Below are 21,813 nucleotides of genomic sequence, written 5' to 3'. Positions count from 1 at the left end.
GCAGAATGACTTTGTGAGGGTCAAAAAACTGCAAGCCAGGCTGTATTTGAACATGAAGTCTGAGAGAAATAACAGTAGATCTTGGCAGATTGGCATATCTTTAATATATTAAACAAAACATATCTGCTAGAAACATTCTATTCATATAAAAATGCAAAAAGACCCCTTTAAAGACATTTCTTTGGCATATTTCCCTCCCCCCGGATATTGCAGGAAGCTCTGTTGATATGTCATTCGCTTGTAAACAGACAAAACAAAGTGTAATTAGGAATACAAAGCTTTTTCTCTAATACTGTCACAATGCAGCAAGCAATAGGACACGGGGCATCAGCCAGGCTGGGGAGGCTGCAGGAGCTGCAGTAACAATTCAAACTGTGTTAAATACCAGGGACAGTGAAATATTTAAACATTTCATTGGGCAGAGAAGCCGAGGCAGGCAGGGAGCGGCAGGTTAAGCTCAGGGGTGCCCCAGCCTCCTAGGGTGAGAGGTTTCCAGGTGAGACCAATCCCCACTAAGTGCTTTTTCCTCCCCTGGCTCGTGGTCCTGCCAACCCCACAACCCCTCGGAGGTAGCTACGTCATTAAACTCGTTTGCAGGCGGGGGAAACTGAGGCAGGGGAGGCTGGAAAGGGCAGGGGAGGTACCAGGCTCCCACCTTCCTCCTGTGCTTTGCTGCAGCCTCTCTGGCCTGGCTGTTTTACATGTGCTGGGGAAAGGGGAAACTTGTTCTTTAATGGGAACAGTAAGTGCTTATCCAGGTTCCAGCCTTTTGTCTGTCTGAGGAAGGTCCCTCATTCCTCAGCATCATTCTCTTGCATTCCCAGGAACGGTCTCTGCCTTCTTGAGAGCAAACCCAAGTATTTTCTGAGCTTGAACACTTGGATTTAGGACACAGCTGCTCTGGGCCTCTCCCACATCTTGGTTCTTTGGTTCTTTGGTTCTTTGGCACAGAGGGTCAGTCCTGGCTCCGGCAGCAGCACAGATCTTCCAGCCCACCCCATTGCATGGCTTGAGCCTCTGAGGGCCTGGGAGCCTTTTCTGGCTGTGGTTTTAATGCCTCGAGCCTTTTCTGGCCGTTATTTTAGTGTCTGGCATTAAAGCAGTGCAGACAATCACCTCACCTTGGAGCTGAGGCTCCTCTTACCTTGCGCTTGGCTTTGCAGTATGGCTTTGGCACCGTGCAGCCCCCAGGGCCGGCAGGCAGGTAGGAACGTTCCAGAGGGAGCAGCTGCTCCCTCTCCAGATGCAGTTTGCTCAGGCTGGGGCTGCGGTGCCTGGACGTATAGGGCACTTGGAGTGGTCCCTCGGGGAATATTGCAGTCGTGGCACAGGGACGGGAGCGGGGCCCTCGCGTCACCTACGGCTCTGTCTATACATATATACATTCAATAATATAGCTTTGAAAAATAGACATTTCCTCTGTATAATATAAAATAGCATTTAGGATCAATCTCAAGTGACATGCAGGAGCGATTAAAGCACGGCTGCAATCCCGGCTGCTGGCGGGCAGGGATTGCCTGGAGCCTCCCCGCGGAGATGGGTGGGCTCGGGATCGTGCTGTGCTCGGAGCCCCCGGCCCATCCCTGCTAGTGCACGCGGTGATTCCCGCAGCGCCGTGCCCCGAGCAGCTCCGGCCGCGGCTCCCGCAGGAAAACCCTGCGCCCGTCGGTCCTTCCCCACCTTCACACGGTGGTTTCGCTCTTCCAGAGGCCGGTCTTCATGCCGGCCACGCTGTCGGCGCCGGCCAGGTTGATGTCGTACTTGCTGCCCTTGAAGCCGCCGTTGTGGCTGCCCACGTTGAGGGGGTACGAGCGGCGCTTCGCCTCCCTCTCGGCGCCGCCGCCCGGCCGCAGGTTGTCCCGGCTGCCGCTCCTCCGGCGAGCCTCGGCCAGCTCGGGCACCCGGCGCCCGCCGTCGCTGCCCTCCGAGGGGCTGGGGAGCGCTTCTCCATCCTGCGGCACCCGCGGCCGGCCGCCGCTGCCCGGGCTGGTCCTGCCGCTGGGGTAGCTCTCGGAGTGGCTGTTGTGGAGGCTCCCGCTCTCGCTGGACAGGTGCTCCGAGGGGCCCCGCAGCATTTTCAAGCGGTGGTGCTTCCCGTCCCGGCACGGCTTAGTTCTGCCCCTGTGGCTCCTGCGGCCGTGGAGGTTGCTGCTGTGCCTCACGGGCTTCCCGTCGGCCGGGTCCGGCTCGGGGCAGGGCGCCGGGCGAGCGTCCGCCTGGCTCTGGGCTACCTGCAGGTTGGTGAGCTTGCAGCGGCCCCCGGCTGAGCCGGCGCTGCTGGGGGAGGAGGAGGCTCCGGAGCGAGCGGCCTCGGGGTCGCAGCCGATGAAGACCTGGGAGCCGTCCTCTGGCCCCAGCCCGGGGTGCACGTAGGCCTGCATGGGCAGCGCGTTCCGGTACGACGGGCAGCAGGAGAACCAGGAGCTGAGCACGTCCCGGCGCCGGAGGCAGTGATGGACGAAGATGAAGAGCCCCAGCGCCACGGCGGTGACGCCGTAGAGGCAGCTGAAGACGATGTTCAGATACCAGCGCTGGGACACGGCCATGGCGCCGAACGTCCACAGGGCCACGTACAGGCCGTGGGTGGCCAGCAGCGCCCAGAACTGCACCCGCAGGGAGTGGACACCGTCCCCCTCGGGACAGGATGGCCCCGAGTTCAGCGTCACTGAGATGGACCCAGAGTCTGTCAGGAGGTCGCTGGTACCCCCCAGCCGTGGCGGTGGCTCCAGCGGCTCCGGGATGTCTTTCTGCTGCGAGGGTCGGCACTGGAGGCTGAGCCCGGCACAGAGGAAATAAACCCAGGTGACGAGCAGGATGAAAGTCACGGGGACGTAGAAAGCGCCCAGGCTGGGCCGCCACACCAGCCAGCAGCTGTGCGGGAGGAGAGGGGCTCTGAGGGGCGGCACGGAGCTGCTCGGCACCCCTGCCCTGATGGCACGGGCTCTGTGGAGCCTTGCCGGCTGCCTGGACAATTTTTTCCCCAGTGTATGGATAACTCTCAGGAAAAATCTCACTTTCCTAAACCTCTCCAGACTCCCAGTGCCACCAGCTCCCCGGCCGCGGCAGAGGGAGGAAGAGTAGAGCAGGGACACTTACTAGGGGTTGTTGTCGTGGTAGTTTTGGATGTTGACAGCTGCTGTGATCCCACAGATGATGAGGGGGATCCCGCCGGCGATCAGGTAGAACCTGTGGGGAGAGGAAGTGTCACTGCACACCTGGAGCCCGAGGGAGAGCAGGTCCCGCCCCAGCCCCTGAGCTGCCCCGCGGGCCCGAGCGGGGGGAAGGAGGCTCCGCACCGCAGCATGGGTCTGGGGGCTGCCTGGGCCGTGTCCCTGTCCGGTTGCTGCGGCGCCTTCCAGGTCACCTCCTTGTAGAGCACCCGGGCTTTCACCGCCATCCAGAGCAGCGTGGAGAGGGACGAGTAGTGCAAGATGATCCCGACCTGCGGGAGGAGGCCGCGGTTGGGGAGGGGATGCTGCAGACACGGCCCAGCGCCCGTCCCGCAGGGCCCGCCGTGCCCGGTACCCACGGCCTGGCACACGGCCCGGTAGCCGGTGAGGGTGATGCCTCCCGCGAAGACGGCGGCCGTCATGGCGATGTGGAAGCAGAGGTTCAGCAGCATGTGCCAGCCCTTCCGCGGGATGAGGATGGTGCTGCGAGAGCAAGAGGCACAGCGGGGACCTGTGAGCTCCTGCCCGGCCCCGAGAGAGCCACGGCTCCCTCTGGCACAAATCGGGGAGGCACCAACAGCCTGTCCCTGGCCACGGAGTGTGGCTGGAGGAGGAGATGTACAGCTGTGTTCCTGCACACGGGCAAAGGAGCAGGAGCCAGGGCCACTCGCCGGGCAGCACATTCCTGGAGGGCCAACTCCTGAGAACCCGTGTCCTAAAGGGCCGTCCCCGTACACCTTCTCCTGGCTGATGGCACCTGGGGAGCTCCTCCCGCTGCCCACAGAGACACCCACCCCACCCCGGCACAGCCCCCGGGCCCCCAGCACAGCCCCCGGGCCCCCAGCACAGCCCCCAGACCCCCAGCACAGCCCCCAGACCCCCAGCACAGCCCCCAGACCCCCGGCACAGCCCCCAGGCCCCCAGCACCGCCCCCCGACCCCCGGCACAGCCCCCAGACCCCCGGCACAGCCCCCAGACCCCCGGCACAGCCCCCAGACCCCCAGCACAGCCCCCAGACCCCCAGCACAGTCGCCGGACGCTCCCTCACCCGTGGTGGACGATGTAGGTGATGATGGTGGTGAAGAGGCAGAGCAGCAGCACAGCCGTGCAGGTGTACATGGCCGGGTGCAGCACCTCCACAGCACCTTGAGCCTCGCTGGGGAACCCGCTGAGCTCCTGCACGGCACAGCACAGCCCGTCAGACCCCACAGACCCATCCCCGCGCCCCTGAGCCTCCCCAGCTCCCTCCTGCTCCCCACCCTACTGCTCACCCCACACCTACCATGAGCACGGCCACGTTGCTGAGGTGCCGACAGTGCAGGGAGGTGACGTTGGGCTCGCGGGTGCCCAGCTGGCACCCCTCAGCGCTCCAGCCCCCCATGCCCCCCAGCACCTCGAAGTTCCAGTACGCAGCCACGGGGTCGGTGCCCTCCCCGGGGTGTCGCAGGGACACAGCCACCGGCTCTGACAAGTTCTCCACTCCACAGCCATCTGCAGCCACAGAGAAACTCGCTCAGCAGGACAAGGGAGCCGCCTCCACCCGCACCCCAGAGGGGCTGGACACAGGGAACCCTGCACATATCCCACAGACACATTGCCATTTCCCCGTGAGGACCCCAGGGACGGCCCTGCGCTGCGGGAACACCAGCACAGTGCCCCAGGGAGCCCCACAGGGCACCCCAAATACCCCACCGTGCTGCCCTTACAGGTCCCGGCGTAGATGACGGGGGTGGCCACGCTGCGGCGTTTGCCATCGTCGGCGAGGCGGGAGGAGTTCCCGGTGCTGCAGAAGAGTTTCCCGTTGCGGAAGACCAGCAGCTGGAGCTTGCAGTCGGCCCCCGGCGGGGCCGGGCCGGGGCTGGCGAACAGGCTGGGGGGCAGCTGGATGGAGGCCAGGGCGATGCTGTTCTGCGGGTGCACGGTCACTGGTGAGCAGGGGCCGACCCCCAGCCCCCCGACCACCCGCGTTCCTGTACCTTGATGTGGAAGCTGGTCAGGGAGATGTTGGGCCGGCCCGTGGTGCAGCGGAGCCGGAGCTGCTGGTCGGGCGTGGGCTCGGCCCCCCGCTCGGCCTGGGGGGGACGTCCTGGGGGGATCCTGTCCCAGCGCTGGAACGCCACACAGCTCAGCCCCACGTAGCTCTCGGGCTTCACCACGTACGCCTCGAAGGCGATGTTGCGAGAGCTCTGCCAGCACCACGGAGCGATCGTCAGCTCTGGCGCAGGCAGAGACCCCCCTGGCATAGCCAGAGACCCCACACCAGCAGCCCACCCACCCCTTCTCCCCGTATCCAGCCCGTGTTCCCCCTCACCACTGCCATGTGCTGGGAGTTGCTGCCCAGCGTGTGGGCAGCAATCCTCTCCAGGGAGCGCACAATGCTGCTGCAGGCCTTCTCCTCCTTCTGGGACATCCACAGGATGTGGTCGTCCACCAGCATGATGTTGCTGGCCATCTCCACGATCACGTCTGTCAGCTGGGGACAGCAAGCAGCTCTGCAAAGAGCTACCACCGTCCCACGTGGAAACACCCCGATTCGTGCTTTTCCACCTCAAAACCACCAGGCTGCGCTGGGGCAGGCCAGGGACACCTGCAGCGCTCATTACCTGCTTGATCTGATCCACGTAGCCGATAAACTTCTCTATCATCTGGGCCACGTAGAGGACATCAACCATGTCCGAGAAGTTGGCTGCCTCGGCCGTGTAGACGCGGAGCTGGTGAGCCAGGGTCAGGGCGTTGGAGGCATTGATGGGCATCTGCAGGGCGGCACGGCCACGGTGGGGCCACGGTCAGCGGCTGTGCCCCCTCCGGCCCAGCCGAGCCCCCGGGCCCCCCACTCACCAGCACGAAGGTGTAGAGCACGCGGGTGATGTCGTTGGTGTACAGGCAGTGGGAGTAGTCCCCGTCCTCCCAGCGCCCGGCGCGGTCACAGCGCCGCCACGCCTGCTTCTCGCCCGCCGAGCCCCCGCCCGCCGGGCCCGCGGCGAACGGGTGCTGCAGGCAGGGCTGGTAGGCCGTGATCCCTGCCAGGGTGCGGGGCCACCTGCGGCACCAACACACCGTGATCCCCGGGCACCGGCGGTACACCCGCACACCGTGACCCCCGGGCACCGGCGGTACACCCGCACACCGTGACCCCGGGGCACCCGCACACCGTGGCCCCGGGCACCGGCGGTACACCCGCACACCGTGACCCCGGGGCACCCGCACACCGTGACCCCCGGGCACCGGCCACCCCCGAGCGGCCCCGGCCCGAGCAGCTCCCCCCGTGCGGCCCCTGTGCAGCTCCAGCCCCGGGCACCGCAGCCCCCTCCGCAAGCCGCCCCTGGGCTCTGGGAAGGCTGGTGCGAAGCTCCAAAAAAATCCCCCGCCCTCTCCAGCCCCGTATCCCGCTCAGCTCCGGCAGCGCAGGGGGAAGCAGCGGGCAGTGGGGGGGCACCGCTAATTTAAGCCACATTGACTGTGCCAGTAATTTATATTCCGTAAGGGCCCCTCCGGGGTTACGGCGGGCGCCCGGAACCTTTCGTCTCGTGCCAGAGAAATTCCAACACCTCTGCTGCTGGAGCCAGGCTGCGCCGCCGGCACGGGAAGCCCTTCAAAAGCTCCCGCGCTCCCCGCGGCCGGTAATCGCTGCCAGACCCGCGGTCACCGGCGGCGAGAGGCCCCGCACGCACCGCCCGCTCCCCGTGCGGCACCGGCCCCGCGTGTCCCCCCCTGCCGCGGCACCTGCCCCGCCGCGGGCCCCACCTGAAGTCCCCGCGGTTGTTGGTGACCCGCTCGGCAGGGCAGTAGGATGCGGAGGTCTCCAGCACCACGATCTCCACCTTCTTGCTGACGTTGCCCTGCGAGGTGGAGACGGCGCATTCCCACTCGCCGTTGGCGGAGACGTGGATGTTGGAGAGGATGAGCTCGCTGCGGGCACGGGAGAGGGGCTGGCACGGCGGGGCTACCCCACAGCGATCCCCCAAGCTTGGGGACATCGGGACACACGCCACGAAGCACCAAAGGTGCCCACACTCTGCAGCCCACCCACGGCACTCGGTACCCACAAACCTGTGAGTCCCGTGGCCACGAGTGCTCGTCGCCGACCCCATACGATCCCTATCTCTGTCCCCATCTCAATCCCAATTCCATCTCCATCCCAGTCCCGATCCCATCCCCATTCCCATCCCAGTCCCCCTCCCTCCCTGACCTGGTGATGAAGGTGCAGTCATGGATGAGACTCTCCTCCACGATGACGCCCGTCTGCTCATCCTCCTGCACGGGCTCGCGGTTGTGGAACCACCGGATCTGGGTGCTGTTGTCCAGGTACGTGGCCGTGCACTGGAAGGGCAGCCGGTCTCCCTGGAAAACCACCTGGCGCAGCGACGGGATGAGGTGGTGGGTGTGCAGCTCCGGGGCTCCCGCTGCGGGGGACACAGGTGAGCCCGCGCCGCCGCCGCCGCCGCCGCCCCCGCCCCGGCCCCGGCTCACCGCAGCGGAGCTGCCCGTCCCGCGCCCCACGCAGGGCCACGCCGCGCAGCTGCCGGGGGAACGCGCACGCCGTCCGCTCCGAGATCTGCGCCGGGCGCTCTCGGGCCCAGCGCAGCACCCAGCGCAGGTTGCAGTCGCACGTCAGGTATTCGGTGGCGAAGTCCCTGCAAGGGATGGTGTCACGGGGCACCCGCAGGGCTGGGGCACCCACCAGCCCCGAGACCCTCGGCAGGGCCCCCCCGGGCGCTGAAATCCCGGGGCACCGACTCACACAACTTTCAGGGCGGGGAGCTCGTCAAAAACACCGGGCGGGAGACTGGAGAAGATGTTTCCGGACACGTTCCTGCAGAACAGGAGAGAAAGATGGCATGGAGGGGGTCAGGGAGCCGCTGGCAGAGGGGACACCTCCCAGGCCCCGCACACCCCCTCGATCTCAGGAGACGGGGGACAGGGCTGGCCAGGATGTCCCCAGGGAGCCACTTACAGTCGGAGGAGGTTGGGGAGCCCCTGGAAGACGCTGGCACTCAGGCAGCCGATGCGGTTGTTGGAAAGGTCCCTGCAAGGTGAGAGGAGGGGCCATCAGGGTTGGGGATGCCCCACTGTCCCCGCCGTTGTTCCCAGGGCCAGCCCCGGGTGGTCCAAGGGGCTGCACCGGCACTTACAGCCGCTTCAGCTCGGGGAGGCCGAGGAAGGCGCCTGGCTGGACTGTACTGATCAGGTTGTTCTTCAGGTCCCTGCGGGGAGACAGACACAGATCTTGGGGTGTGCTGTGGGGAGCCCCATCTCCAGGAGACCCAGCACAGGGGCACGAGCACACCCGTTCCACCCCGAGCCCCCATCCCCTTCCTTGCGCACCCCCCAGGTGCTGCCAAACCCCTGCGAGGGCTTCATCAACAGTTTTCCATCCCATTTCTGTCTCGTTATCTCTCTGAGGGATGCAGGGAAGGCGCATCCGCTGCTCCCGGGGGGATGGCAGCTCCTGGGCACGCTCTGGGTGCCCCGCGGAGCATCGAGTGTCCCTGCACTGGCTGCTGGCAGGGCCCCACATTGCTTCCGGAGCAGCCCTATCCCGGCGGGTTATCTCTCGTGTGCGGGATAAGAACACGGTCCCGGACGGGCCTCGCGGCCCTCGGGAAGCTCGTTTGAGCAATTAGCTCGATTGCGGGCGCACATCTAATCAGGGGCTCCCCTGGCACACACCGCGCGGGGCGGCTGCCGGCAGAGCGGGGAGCACCGGTGGCATCGGCCGCTCTGTCCAGCCCCCGGGAGCCGGGAGACAACTTCTGCTGAGCACCGGCGCTGTCCGGGAGAGGAAATGGGATCCATATGGATCCGTGTTTATTTATAGCAGTCTCTCGCTGGGTCTCTGCTCTGCCGGTGGCCCTGGGGACAGGGCAGGGCCGCAGAGCAGCGGCCGCGATGGGGAGAGGCGCAGCCCCTTCCAGCAGAGCCGGGCTGCGAGGGGCGAGTCCCGCCGGGGAGACGAGAGGGGCCCTCAGGGAGAGGAAACGCAGCCGGCGTCATCCCGGCCCTTCTCGGCTGATGCAAGAGCCCTGCCCACGCCTGCCTTTCGCAGAGCTCCTGCCGGACAAACGCCCGTCCTGGCGCTGCCCCGGCCGGCAGCGCAGCCAGGTGTGCGGGCAGGTGTGCACAGGTGAGCGCTGGTGCTGAAGGAACAGCTCCGCTCACCTGCACCGCCACCGGCACCGACAGGAGTCCCATCTCCGACATCCAGCCCGCAAACACCCGTCCTGCAGAGCCCTGCTTCGTGCCCAGGGAGACCGCCCCTGCCAGCCCCCTGTCCCGCTGGCTTTCCCAGGGATTCCCATCCCCCAGAACATCCCCAGCACGTCCTGCCGGCCAAAACACATCCAGTGACAAAACTTGCGGCCCCCGGCTCAGGTCTGAGGGATCTGGGTGCTGCATGGACCAGCAGCCGGGGATGGGACCCACCGGGGACCGTGCTGGGCCCCAGGGGTTTGCAGCCAGCCTGGCGCTTGGCCAGAGGCAGCCTTCCTCACTCAGGCACTTCCTCCCGCGGGCCAGGGCCGGGGCTGCGGCTGCTGATTTCCGATAAGGCTCCTCTTTTTCTCTTCTCTGCGCGTTTGCCTTTGCATTTCCTGCGGTGCCGAGCCCCCTCCTCCGCCAGCCCGGGCGGGGTGACGCTGCAGTCATGAAAGCCAGCAGTGGCTCAGTGCCACGTGTACGTGGGGACCCCAATCCCCGCGAGTGCCCAGAGACCCCCACTGCAGCAAACCCTGGCCCCGAGGACCCGAGCCACCCTGATTCACTGTCCGAAGCACTGTGGGGTGAGCCCACAACTCCCTGTGCACCCACTGCAGCCCAGCACAGACAGACAGATGGGTGGACAGAGCCCATCCTTGTCCCTGCTGTCACCCACCGAGCCCTCCCGCATCCCCCCGGGGCCGTTCCCAAGCGGGGCTCTGCTAATGAGCGCTCGCGGCCGCCGCCGCATACCGTCCCCGCTCAGACTCATTAATCTCATTACGCCGCTACAAATCACTGGAGATGCCAAGCCAGAGGGGAGGTGGTCCGTGGGGGCACCCCTGACATTCAGGGAACGGCTTCTCCCCGTTATGCTGGGACCCCAAAGCACCGGCGGTGGGCAGCCGGGGCGGGCGGGGGCCTTGCCAGCCCCAGGATGGGAGGCGAGGGGCCCCGCAGTCCCCACGGTGTCTCTGCCGTGCCAGCACGGGCTCTCCATGGGCCACGTCTGCCCCACGGCCCCGAAGCGACCCGATGAAAACAATTACGGCTCCTGTCGAGGGCGATCAGGCGCGGCGCTGTGCGATGAGGCCAGGCGGGCTGGGGGAGCGCTGCCCACCCGCCCCAGGCCCCCTCTGACCCCGTGCTGAGCGGGAGGTGGCCTGGGGCAGCTGCTTTCCCAGGATATGGAAACCTTTCGGGGGACCCCAGGCACTCGGGGGCTGCGGAGCCCTGGTCCTCCCCCGGCTGCTCCACGACTCCGTCCCCGCGGCCCACGACCCCCGCACGAGGGTGCAGCGGCAGCAGCAGGAGGTGACCCCACACCTTGAGCCATGCTGGGAAGGACTCAGCTTCGCGGGATGGTGTCCCCGAGGTGACTGCTTTCCACTCACCCCAAAAACAGTCCCGTGGGGATTTCCACGGGAGCCCGCACAGCGCAGGAATGCACGGGACCCACGCAGGGCCGCGGCGGGGAACAAAACACCCTCAGTGCTGGTCCCCGTGCCTGCATACCTACAGATCAAACCCATATGGGGGCCATAAATCTCCCCTTCTCGCAGCTCCCTCCATAGAGATGCCTTTCATGGAGAGATAAGAAAGTTGACTTTGTTCGGGGGGACAATGTCGCTTTTCATACCGGCCCTCACGGAGCGCGGCCCCCCCGGCGCCTCCGGCCCCACTGCAGCTCCCGGGGTCCCTGGGATACCCGGGGGTGCCAGTGGCAAATTCTGCGCTGCAGTGCTGGTCCTGCTGCAGCACGCCAGGAGCAGAATGGGAGTGATGGTGCTACCATCCACGATGGGAGCCCAGCCCGCACTCCACTGCCCCCACCCTGCTGCCTGACCCCTACTCACAGCTTCTCCAGAGCCCGCAGACCGAAGAAAGAGCCGTTCTCCAGCACCGTGATCTTGTTGTTGGCCAGCAGCCTGTGGGAAGAGCAGAGAGAGAGGGTCAGCCCCGTTACCTCACCCGCCACAGACCCCCAGCCGTGCCCGGTGACCCAGGAGCTGCTGGGGAGTGAGGTCGGGCAGACCCCCAGGAGAAGCCACGGCCCGGCTGTGCCGCTGCGGTGGTGGCCGCGGAGAGCTCCAGGCACAGGCTGGCATGGCAGGGTGGGAACATGGACTGCAAAGGCCGTGTGGGGATGCTCTGCACGGTCTGTCATGCCATGGACCACACGGACTGACTGTCACGGGATCCCCGGGCTGGCTCTTGCGGCATCACCTCGGCGCAGGGAGTTCCACGAGCAGGAGGTGACCCCCAACCCGCACCAAGAGGGCTCCCCCGGGACCTGCAGCTGGGAGGGGCTCCCCAGCTCCTGACTGTCATGGCATTGTGGCTATCCCAGGAGCCTCCCAGCACTGAGATTTTACCCCAAAATAAACAGCTTTGCTGACCAAAGGGCCCCTCACAGGGTGACGGGAGTGAACGGAGGGCACCAGCGCCCGGCGATTCAGCCAGGAGCTCATTAAAGCTCGTCAGCGCATTTAGCAGAGCCAGAGCCGGTTCTCGGCGTTGCCTCCCCGGAGCTCCCGTGCGGCCGCGTGGGCACCGACAACGCCAGCGCCGGCAAAGCGAGCCAGAGACGGAGCGGGGGCAGGCGGCAGCCGGGCCGGGAGGGCATCCTGGAGCCCAGGCCGGGGGAGCTGTGGGGAAAAAAGGGCTCATTGAGGGCCGGGCCGGGGCTGTTTACACACGGGAGGGCCCCGCGGCAGAGCTGAATGGCCGCTGTGTGCTGCAGCCCGGCCCCTCCGGACGCGCTGCCCGCGGAGCCGCGCTCGGCTCGGGGCAGGAGCGGGACCCGCAGCCCCCCGCAGGCTGGGTGGGAGGGAAGGGCCGGAGTCTGGCAGCGCAGCCCCCGCATCCTGTGCTAATGAGGAGCCGCCACCGGGCACTGCCGCGGCCGCGGGGCCCTCGACCCGGCCGGCGGGGAGCGGAAACGTCCGGCGGCCCCGACAGCTGCAAATTGCTTCCACACGCCCGCGGCCGGAGCTGCCACGGCCGGGGCCACGCCTGAGCCTCTCCTCCCCGCCGGGACCGCTCTTTGCCAGGGCTCGGCTCGCCCCAGCAGCGAGCGGCGGTGCCGGCTCAGCCCAGGACCTTTCCCAGAGCAGGGCACAGCTTCCAGGGATGTTTCCATCGCTCCTGGCACGGCCCCAGCGCCCCGCGGCGCGCCCCGGTTCCCCGTCACGGCATCGCTGGGGACTGTTGCTCAAGGCCGTGCCGTCCCCAAGCCCTCCGAGAGTTTTCCATTCCAGCGGCAGGAGGTTTCCCAACCGAAGGCACGGGGGATGCAGCCCTGGCCATGCTCCGGCGTGGTGGCAGAACCGCAGCCCCAGACCCGCACCCCACTGGGAACGCGGCCCTCGGCTGAGCCCCGGGGGTGTTCGCTCAGACCCCGGGACCATCTGCACCTCTGCCGTAACTCCACAGCTCCTGCCCTAAACGGCAACGCTCCCGACTTCCAACAGGATCGGCTGCCCCTGTGATCTGCAGCCAGCAGGGCAAAGCCACCCCCGGAGCCCCTCCAGAAAAACCCCCGGACCCCCGCATGGCTCGGGGCACCCTGAGCTGCTGCTGCTGCTGCCCAGGTCTGTCCTTTCTCTAGGAGAAGAGATCCTTGACTAAAAGGTGGGATTGGCACAAAAAGGCTGTGGTGACAGTGACAGTTTGCCCAAAACTTTTCTTCCCAGTAACTTTTCCTGGGTAGGGATCCTGGCTCTTTCCTTCCCTGTCCCACAGAAGCCATCTGGGTCGCACTCCCCAGTTACAACCCACATCCTCCAACACGGCTTTGTTTTGTTTTCTTTAGTTTCATGGATATTATGTTCCAAATTGTTTTTTGTTTGGGTTTTTTTGGGTTTGGTTGTTGTTTTTTTTTCCCCCAGGAAGTTCTCATCAGGCTCCACGGCTCTTTCCATTCCCACATGTCCACAGGCAGCAGAGCTGTGTGGGTCCTTGGCACTGTCCCCTTAGAGGATATTAACTGAAAACCCCCAAAACACAACGGGATCGGTGTGCCCACGAGGCCACCCCGACCCAGTCCACGGGGGCCAGCAGCCCCTGAGGCACACTGGAGGCCCAGCTGTCAGCATGTGGGGATGGAGCCAGAGCCCCTGACTGCGTTTCAGACTCTGAGAGCTGCCCCTGGGAGGAGGGATCAGCAGGGGAGGAGGGGGATGCAGGGCTGTGAGCCGACCCACCGCCCCCAGCTCGGCGAGGCCAAGCTGCTGCCGGGGGGTGGGAGATCCAGGCAGGGCTTGCGGTGGTTTCCCACACACTCACCGAGGTCTGGGGGTGCAGAGGGGACCCGGTGCCCTCCCATCGCACCCTTCTGCAGGTTTGGCAGGCGATGGAAGCAGAGCCACGGCCTCGGGAGCCGTTTGCTGGGACCCCTCGGCTCAGCGAGAGTGACCCCCAGCCCGGTCCGGAGCGATCGGCTTGGGGGGCCGGCTGGGGATCCTTCTCAGCCCCAGAATCCTCCCGTCCGAAACGGCTCCCTCACCCTGCCCGGTGCCCTGGGACCCTCCGGCCGCGGAGCGTGGGGGCTCCTGCCGGGGACAGCCCCGCCGCGGGGACAATAATCGGCTAATTGAGCGGCGGCTGGAAAAGTCCCTCTGGACAAAGCGGGGATTAAGGACTGGAGCGTGGAGTCAAACGGAAACGATGGGGGATGCGTGCTGGGCTTGGGGGGGAGCCCCAAGGAGCATCCTCCCGTCCCGGGGAATCCAGGCCTGCAAGGGGTGCAGCGTCCGTGCTCCAACCCCCCCGAGCCAGGGCCGTGGGGGCTCGGAGCCCGCGAGGCTGCCGGCAGAGAGATATAGATCCCTTCTTCTTCTTCTTCTCCTCTTTTTTCATCTCAAAAAGAGGAGCCAAAAGTGAAAAAAACAAGATTGTTTTTTCAAGCGTGCTGGAATCCACTTGGATAAATAACAGCTCCAGAAACTGGGCTGCTGAAACAATAAACTTCCTCTGGACCCAACCAAAAAAGGACGCGGGGAGCCGGTGGCTCCCCAGCCCGGGCAGGGGAGGCAGCGGTTCCTGGGGGGCCGCGCTGGGGGCGGGACCGGCCCCGCTCTGCTCTCCAAGCGCAGTAATTCAAAGCATATGCCGGCAGCAGATACGGCACAGGCTGCGCCCCGAGCACGGCTCGCTGCTCTGCACAGGGATTTCGGGAAGAGAAAAGAGGGGCCCTGGGGCTGGTGAGAGGTGCTGAAGGCTCTGGCAGTGAGAAAGGCTCTGGGGGTGGCAGCATGACGGGGGGGACACGCAGTAACCTAGAGGGACTCCACAGAATCCCAGGGGACTCTGCAGCATCCCAGAGGGGCCCACAACATCCCAGGGGGGAACCCACATTCCAGAGGGGACCCCACATCTTCCAACCCAGCGGGGCTGGAGAGCCTCAGACCTGGGGGATCCCTCCCACCCTGCTTTGTTTGGGTGCTCGGGGGCTCTTCCCCTCCCTGTGCCGTGCCCAGGCGTTTCCTCCAGCCTCACGTCACACCGGGCTATTTTGGATGGTGAAAATTATTGTTCCAACCCTTGGCTTTTGTTAGCACAGGAAAAATAAGCCCCGGAGAGAGGACGAAGCCTCCAGAGCCAGCCTGGGCCGGGATGCTCCGAGGCACCGGGCAGCTCCACGACCTGCAGCCCCCGGAAAACCCAAACCTGATGGAGCTGCAGCCCAATAAACAACAAATAAAAAGCTGAAGAAGGCTTGAGAAAGAAACCATCTGCAGGGCTGAGGATAGACCGGCCTTGGAGCGGGGAGTTCAAGTAGAACTGGAAATTGGTCATAAGTCAAAGCCCTCTATTCCCTGCAGACAATCTGTAATTTCAGTGCAATCAAGCTGTGCACATAAATGAGGCCTGTGCTGGGATTCCACATCTGGAAGAGGTTTGGGCTCCCGCCCGTGTGACAGTGGGGCTGGCCGAGCCTCTCCGGCTCTCGTTAGGGATGTGGCGCTTTTTCCATCGGGCGATTAGCGCAGGGGTCAGCTGGGGGGGATTAAAGCCTTGTTAATCCCTGTCTGCAGCCCCCCAGCACCTCACAGCCACGCTGGAGGGACGGCCCGAGAGCTGCCAAATCCCCTGCTCTTAACTGGAGCAGGATATGGGGCTGGGGCCACGCTGGTGCCAGCCCTGCCAAAACAACCGGGTGACCTCTCCAGGGCCACGAGTCAGAGCGGGGTGACAACCCCATGAGCCGAGGGTGACAACCCAAGGGCACCCTCCTTCCTCCCTGCAGGGAGCTGGGGACAGGAAAAAGCTGGGTGTAAACTGGGGTGGGTGTTGGAGAGCACACACCGAGAAACATCTGCTGGGGCTGGAGGTCCCTCGGGCATCCCTCACCCCCTGTCCCCTGTCCCTCATCCCTGCCCTGCCCACCCAGGGTTGATGCCAGCGTGTTTCTCAGGCGCGGGGGGTAAATGTGCAGCAGCTGCCGCGGAGGCAGCGCAGGATTCCTCAGCACTGGCCTAATAATTAAAGATAAATAAAGCAAGAGTGTGGGAAAAAGCTGAATGGGAGGCGGGATGAGGGACCCACAGGGTGACAGACCTCCTCCAGCCACTGAGGCGTCTCTGGCCACCCGCCTGTCCCCAGCCACTGCCCGGACAGCTGGATCTGCCGCTGGGCCAGAGTCTCTCCGGCTGCTGGGAAGAGCCTCCCCCGTGCTCAGCACTCAGGCACTCCCGATTCCAGGCTGGGCCGGATGAGCGCTGGAACACGACTGCTTTGAAGCGTTACTGCCCCAAACACATTTCCTGCAGCAGGGGCAACAGCCTGGGGCACAGAGGGGACCTGAGCACCCCAGGGCACAGACGGGACCCTGGGGCACGGGTAGGAGCCCTGCTCAGACCCAGCTCATCCACAGAATTCAAGGTTTGGCTGTCCCCAGCAGGATGTCCCCAAGGCACGTGCAGCCCTTGCCACATGCCTGGGCCCCTGCACTCCCTGCCCGCACCCCAATGGCTCCGGGAGACGCTCCCAAAGTTGGAGCCTCTGGTTTTGATTGTTCCATCTGGAAAGGGTTTGGAATAAATCATGTTTACTGCACGAGAGCAGAGCCAGGGTCACCGCATATTTGTAGGTTTCTGCCTACGCCTGTAGGTTTCATGTCACGTTTTAGTGGGATCGTGTAATGCCCTAATGCTTGTGCACGGTCACCCCGGGCTCTCCAAGGCAGCCCTCAGCACAAACCCCCTGCCCTGCTGGGAGCAGCTGGGGAGGGCACAGGAGCAGCCATGGGAGTGGGATGCGATGCTTTTCCCAAATACAAACTGACAAAGGACTAAACGTCCCCATGAGTATTCGCAAGGGGCTGACGAGCGAGGAAGGGCCATGAGAGGAAAGACATGAAAGAGCAAAGCTCAGAAGAGAGCCCAGCTGCCACCTGCCTGAGGCTCCCCAGTGTCCCCCAGCGAGGGAAGCCCAGGACACCCATCAGTGCTGCTCTTCTGGGACAATTTATGCTTTTAATGCAGCCAGACCCTGCTCGTGGCACCATCCGGTAGCACCGCTGCGCTCATGGCCACGCTGCACATGGGGACAGTGGTGCCAGCGGGGTCACCTCTGCTGTCACCATCACCCCAAAGTGAGGTGAGCTTGGGAAACCAGAGCAACACGACCCACGGGTTTGGGTACATGAGAGCAGACAGGACGAGGCAGCCACCAAAGCAAATCCTCTGCAGAGTCCAACACAACCCACACAAGGAGGGCAAGGTGGGAGCTCTGACCATGGGCAGGCTGACACAGGACAATACTCCGGGGGAAAGCGACGCTCCCCCCAGCTGCAGTGCTGCCAGCCCAGCCTCCAATCCAGATTTTAATTCAAACATCTCCTCTGGAGTTATAAATAAACCCTGCAGCGAGCAGCACACGGCTGCCAGCTCCAGCCGGCACGGGGGCCGCGAAGAAGAGGAGCCTTTACGGACCAAGCAGCAGCTTTAGAACCTCTGCACAAACCCCAAACCCATTAACCGCTCCCGATCGCTTCTCAGGAAATATTTCCAGGGACAGCAGTCACTTTCAAACAAAAACATGTTCCCCAGCACGCAGAAACGCTGCGGAGGGAAGCAGGAGAAAGAGCCCGTTTCCTGCATTTCCAGCTCACGTCTACAGCAGCCCCGCTCTGCCGCCGCGCCCTGGGGACAGCGGGGTCCCCTCCAGCCCAGAGCCACGACACCCCTTTAAGGCGATTTAAACCACGCTACGCAGCGCAGAGCGACTTTTCTCTGGTGCAGAGTCGCTTATTGAGACGAAAAAGTAACTTCACTGCGCTGCCGACCCCACGGGGCATCGCGCCCGGTCCCCGCGTCCCCTGGTCCCCGACAGCATCTGCCCGGCTCGGGGGATGCGGGGGCTCCCCGGAGCGCAGCTGCAGCACGGAGAGGGCTCAGCACGACCCACGCGTGGGCTCTGGTCCCGCTCAGGGTGCCCCGCACCGGGGCAGCAGCGCTGCGGCGGCAGCGCCGGAACGGAGGGAGATGCCCGGGGGAGATGCCGGGGGCAGGGGGGGATGCTCGGCGCCGGGTGCGATGCCCAGGACGCTGCCGGTCGCGGTACTCACAGCGTGACGGTGCCCTCGGGCAGCAGGCGCGGCTCGGGGGGCGCGGGGAGACCCCCGCCGCTGCAGACCACCCTCCGCCGGGGCGCGCCGGGGCCGCCGCCCGCCTTGGCCCGCTCGGCCGCGCACTTGCAGCCCAGGCTGAGCGCGGGGCAGCTCCGCGCCCCGGCCCCGGGGCCGCTCAGCGCCGCCGCCAGCGCCACCGGCGCCGCCGCCCTCCGCTTGCCCCCGGCCCCGGGCCACGGCTACGGGCTCCGGCTCCGCGCCCGCCGCCGCCCCGCTCCCCGGGGCGGCTCCGGCGGCGCCGCCTCCCCCGCTCGCCCCGCTCCGCCGCCGGCCCCGGCGCCTCCCCCCGCCCCCCCCCGCCCGCCCCGCCCCCGCCGAGGGCAGCAGCCCTGCCCCCCCGACGGCACCGGCGCGGAGGAGCGGGGGAGACCCGCACGGAGCAGAACGGGACCCCGCGGGCAGGAGCCCGAGCCCCGTGGGGTCCCCACGGACCAGAGCTGGGGCTCTGCGCTCCCCACGGAGGGCTCCGGCTGCTCCCACCCCCGGGCCGGGCTGGAGCCCTGCGTGGGGTCAGAGCCCAAGAGGTCCGTGTGGCCACCCTGCGGTGCCTCAGGGTGACATCCCGGCTGTGACAAGCACGGAGTGCCGTGTCGCGGGTGGTGACACACACGTGGGCCCGGCAGATGTTCCGCACACGGCAGTTCCGTGGGACCCCGCGCCGTGGAGGAACTCCCTGCACGAAGTCACACAGTTCACTCCGTGGTCACGCTGCTCTGTCCCCTCTCAGCCTCCGCTCTGCAGTTAGCGCTCGTCCCTCTCGGCTTCCCTCTTTGCTTCACTGCTTTTCACACCAAGTTCAATATTTTTCTTCACGCTCCCTCCTCCCACGTCCCCGCTGCCTCTCGCCTGACTCCAGCCCTCGTCCGCCCGGGGCTCGGCTCCTCCGGGGCTGCGGCTCTCTGCAGCGTCAAATCAAAAGGGATCAAAAGCCGGCAGTGAAGTCTGCAGGACCCCGTGCCAGGGAGCGGAGGAAAAGGGTCATGGAAGGACGACAAGACGACGCTGGGAATGCGGTTTCTCTCCAGGACCAATAGTTCCTGGAGGGGAAGAGAAATTTACTCCTCTCTCCAAATAAATACACGCCGTGGCCGCGGCAGTGGGGGCAGGGGAGCGGAGAAGCCGCTCAGCTCGCACTCCAGGCTGCTCTGCTCGGGAGCACCAGAGCCCGGTGCCCGCTGAGCTCCCGGCCCGGGCAGGGACAAGGACTGTGGCCCCAGGGCTGTTCCATGGCCAGTCACACTCTCCCAGACCTCCCACCTTGGCACCGGGGCTCAGCTGTGGGACCCCAGAGCCCTGGAGACCAGCATCATCCTGCTAGTGAACGGCACAATGAGGTTGTCCCACATATTTCCGTCTTTTTTATTTTTATTTTTTTTTCTTCCTTCCCGTTTCTTCCACTGGGCAGAATTTTCCCTGCCTGGGTCCATCCTGCACCGTGAAATGAAGCTGCCCCCGGAGTGAGTCCTGGCACAGGACACCCCCGGCTCCAGGAGCCTCTGGAGAAGGGTCTCAGGGACAGGGTGGGATTGTCCTGGGGTTGTCCTGTGCAGCACCAAGAGTTGGGCTCAGTGATCCTTGTAGGTCCCTTCCAACTCAAAGCATTATTTGATTCTGTGCCGGTTCCAGATCCTGCCTCTGAAGCTGGAAGAGCAACAGGAAACTGTGTCCAGCATCCGCCCTGAGATCCTTCGAGCACCGGCACAGCAGGGAACCCTCCCAAGCCCCCCATGGTGAGCAGAACCTCCCGCTTTCAGCACTGCAGGGAGCAGGAGTGGGCTCCCCTCCCTCTCACCGAGGGGATGAGCCTCCAGGCTGGAGCCTGCTGCTCCCCCTGGGCACTCCCACAAGGGAGAGGAAGGAGACTCCTTGTCTCAGGCACACAGCACCACACAGGGACACCCCAAAACACCTCAGGGTGCCCGGCTCAGCAACCTCCTTTTGCTGGATGAACCCTAAATTAAGAAATCTGCATCTCCAGGAGCTCCAGTAGCAGCACTGGAATTGCATCCATGACACTCTGAAGCAATCAGACTGCTGTGCCTGCTCTTCAGAATTTCACTCTCTAAATTCCCTCCAAGAACAGTGAGAACCTTGTCCAAACTGGGACGTGTGGAATACCCTGCCCCAGCCCCGCTTGGAGGAGAGGAGCTCAAGCAACACTTTCCACATGCTTTGAGCCTGAGAGTTGAGGTTCTTTCAACTGCTTCCAAGCCCCTCTCTGTGCTTTTCCAGCCCCGACCCCTCCTGATGCCTCTGGCCCGGGAGACAAGGCAGCCCGTTTGAAACTCCATCGCCACAGTGCTGGATGCCAAATCCCTACGTCCCTCCCTCCCACCCAAAGGTAAAAAACCTCCTTAACTACTGCAGGCGCAGGGAAAGACAACAAGCACGAGACTCTCAATTCCTTTCACTGGGATCCAATAAAAACCTTGGCAGTGGCCGTCCTTCCTGCCGGAAAGCCGATATCCCAGAAATAAACACACTTTCCACTTTGAAGGGCTGCACTGGGATCCGCCTGGGCCGAGCTGCTCTGGGTGTCCCGGGCTCCCACCTGACCCCCAGCTCCTGATCTCTGCTGCTTTGGCACTTCCCCGAGGAGGACCCATGTCCCAGGAACCGGAGAAGAAGGAGCAGCAGCAAATCACCCCGTCCAGCATCGTCAACGGATTTATTCTTCTTAGGATCAGCCAAGTCTGCACACGGATGCGCTCCAAGGCGCCTGGAAGTTTTTCACCAGGCAGCATGTGAAGTGCTGAGGCTCTGGGGGGTCAGCCCCACCCAAGGGACATGTGGGGACAGGGGTGACCTCAGGGGACTGCTGGGAATCCTGGGGCTGTGCTTTTGCTCCAGAGGGGACGACGCCTGAGCCATCGGGCGCAGGAAGCCACGGGGGCAGCAGAGTCCCGGCGTGTGCCGGACACCTCGCTCCAAGGCAAATACTGCCAGGGCCAGGGCCGGGGAGCCCGAGCGCCGCCGCTCCCAGCCCGGCCCGGGGCTGTGATGGATGGAAAGCAAGGCGGGGGCGCGGGGGGCCGAGCCTGCATGTGCTCCATGAAGAGACCCCGCAATCTTTCATCTGCGGCCCGCTGGCTGCGCTCCGGTGACCTCTGGCGAGGAGCGGGCGGTGTGCGCCCCACGGCCCCGGACAGGTGTCCGGTGTCACCGTGTCCGGTGTCACCGAGCCCGCGGTCCGCAGCCGCCCGCCCCCGGCTCCAGCTGGGCGCCTCGGGAGGTGCCCGTGGGCAGCTCCCTCTGCTCCGGTCGTGGGGAGGCTCAGACGCGTGGGAAGCGTGGAAAACCTTCTGGACACAACGAGGAGAGTCAGTTGGAAGCTCCGTGGGTGGGAGAAGCAGCTGCAGAGGAAGGAGCAGAAGCTGTCGCAGATCCCCGCTCCTCTCCAGAGCCTGGCTCCAGCCCAGCTCGGGCTGTCCCAGCGCAGCACCCAGGCTGCTCCCCGACGGCCCCGGGGACCAGCCCGGCGGGAGGAGAGAGGTGTCCCTGGGCAAAGCGCATCCCCGGGGCCACCGGGGCGCTCCGCCGTGGCCCAGCCCCGCGCAGGGAGCCCCGAGCGCTGCCGGGGCTCTGCACCTGAGCCAGGTGAGCGCACGGCGGTTCTGGGACCCGGCCCGGCAGCGCCACCCGGGGGTGACACGCGACATCTCGCCCAGCGCCACCACCACTCCGCACCTCCCCGAGCAAAACCCGCATCGCTTTCCGGGCCAGCCTCGCCTCAGCTGCCTTTCCACCGACCCTCCTCCCTCCGCCCCAGCTCCAAGAGCGGCCCCAGGCTGGGGAAACAGCTCCAAGGGCAGC

The 21,813-nt window shown here is 65.0% G+C and overlaps 1 protein-coding gene across 1 annotated transcript; it reads right to left on the bottom strand.

The window, feature by feature from the left end:
* Window positions 1–79: 79 nt before the first annotated feature.
* On the bottom strand, window positions 80–21,708 carry ADGRA2 (adhesion G protein-coupled receptor A2). Its single transcript, XM_005530846.3, has 21 exons — window positions 21,589–21,708; window positions 21,039–21,302; window positions 17,938–18,155; window positions 11,222–11,293; window positions 8,303–8,374; window positions 8,125–8,196; window positions 7,912–7,983; window positions 7,641–7,804; window positions 7,360–7,573; window positions 6,915–7,079; window positions 6,009–6,210; window positions 5,774–5,923; window positions 5,482–5,643; window positions 5,147–5,356; window positions 4,877–5,078; window positions 4,453–4,661; window positions 4,219–4,346; window positions 3,530–3,653; window positions 3,297–3,442; window positions 3,097–3,186; window positions 80–2,871 (listed from the first exon to the last, which is right to left on the bottom strand). The coding sequence occupies exons 1-21, from the start codon at window positions 21,706–21,708 to the stop codon at window positions 1,683–1,685; spliced, it is 4,245 nt and encodes a 1,414-aa protein (XP_005530903.2). The 3' UTR covers window positions 80–1,682.
* Window positions 21,709–21,813: the final 105 nt, after the last annotated feature.

The sequence above is a fragment of the Pseudopodoces humilis genome, chromosome 30, assembly GCF_049639895.1.
Source record: "Pseudopodoces humilis isolate 2021_Gansu_Grassland_sample_001 chromosome 30, ASM4963989v1, whole genome shotgun sequence".
Taxonomy (NCBI): domain Eukaryota; kingdom Metazoa; phylum Chordata; class Aves; order Passeriformes; family Paridae; genus Pseudopodoces; species Pseudopodoces humilis.
The sequence above is the reverse complement of the archived record's forward strand: the minus strand, read 5'-3'. Positions and strand labels throughout refer to the sequence as shown.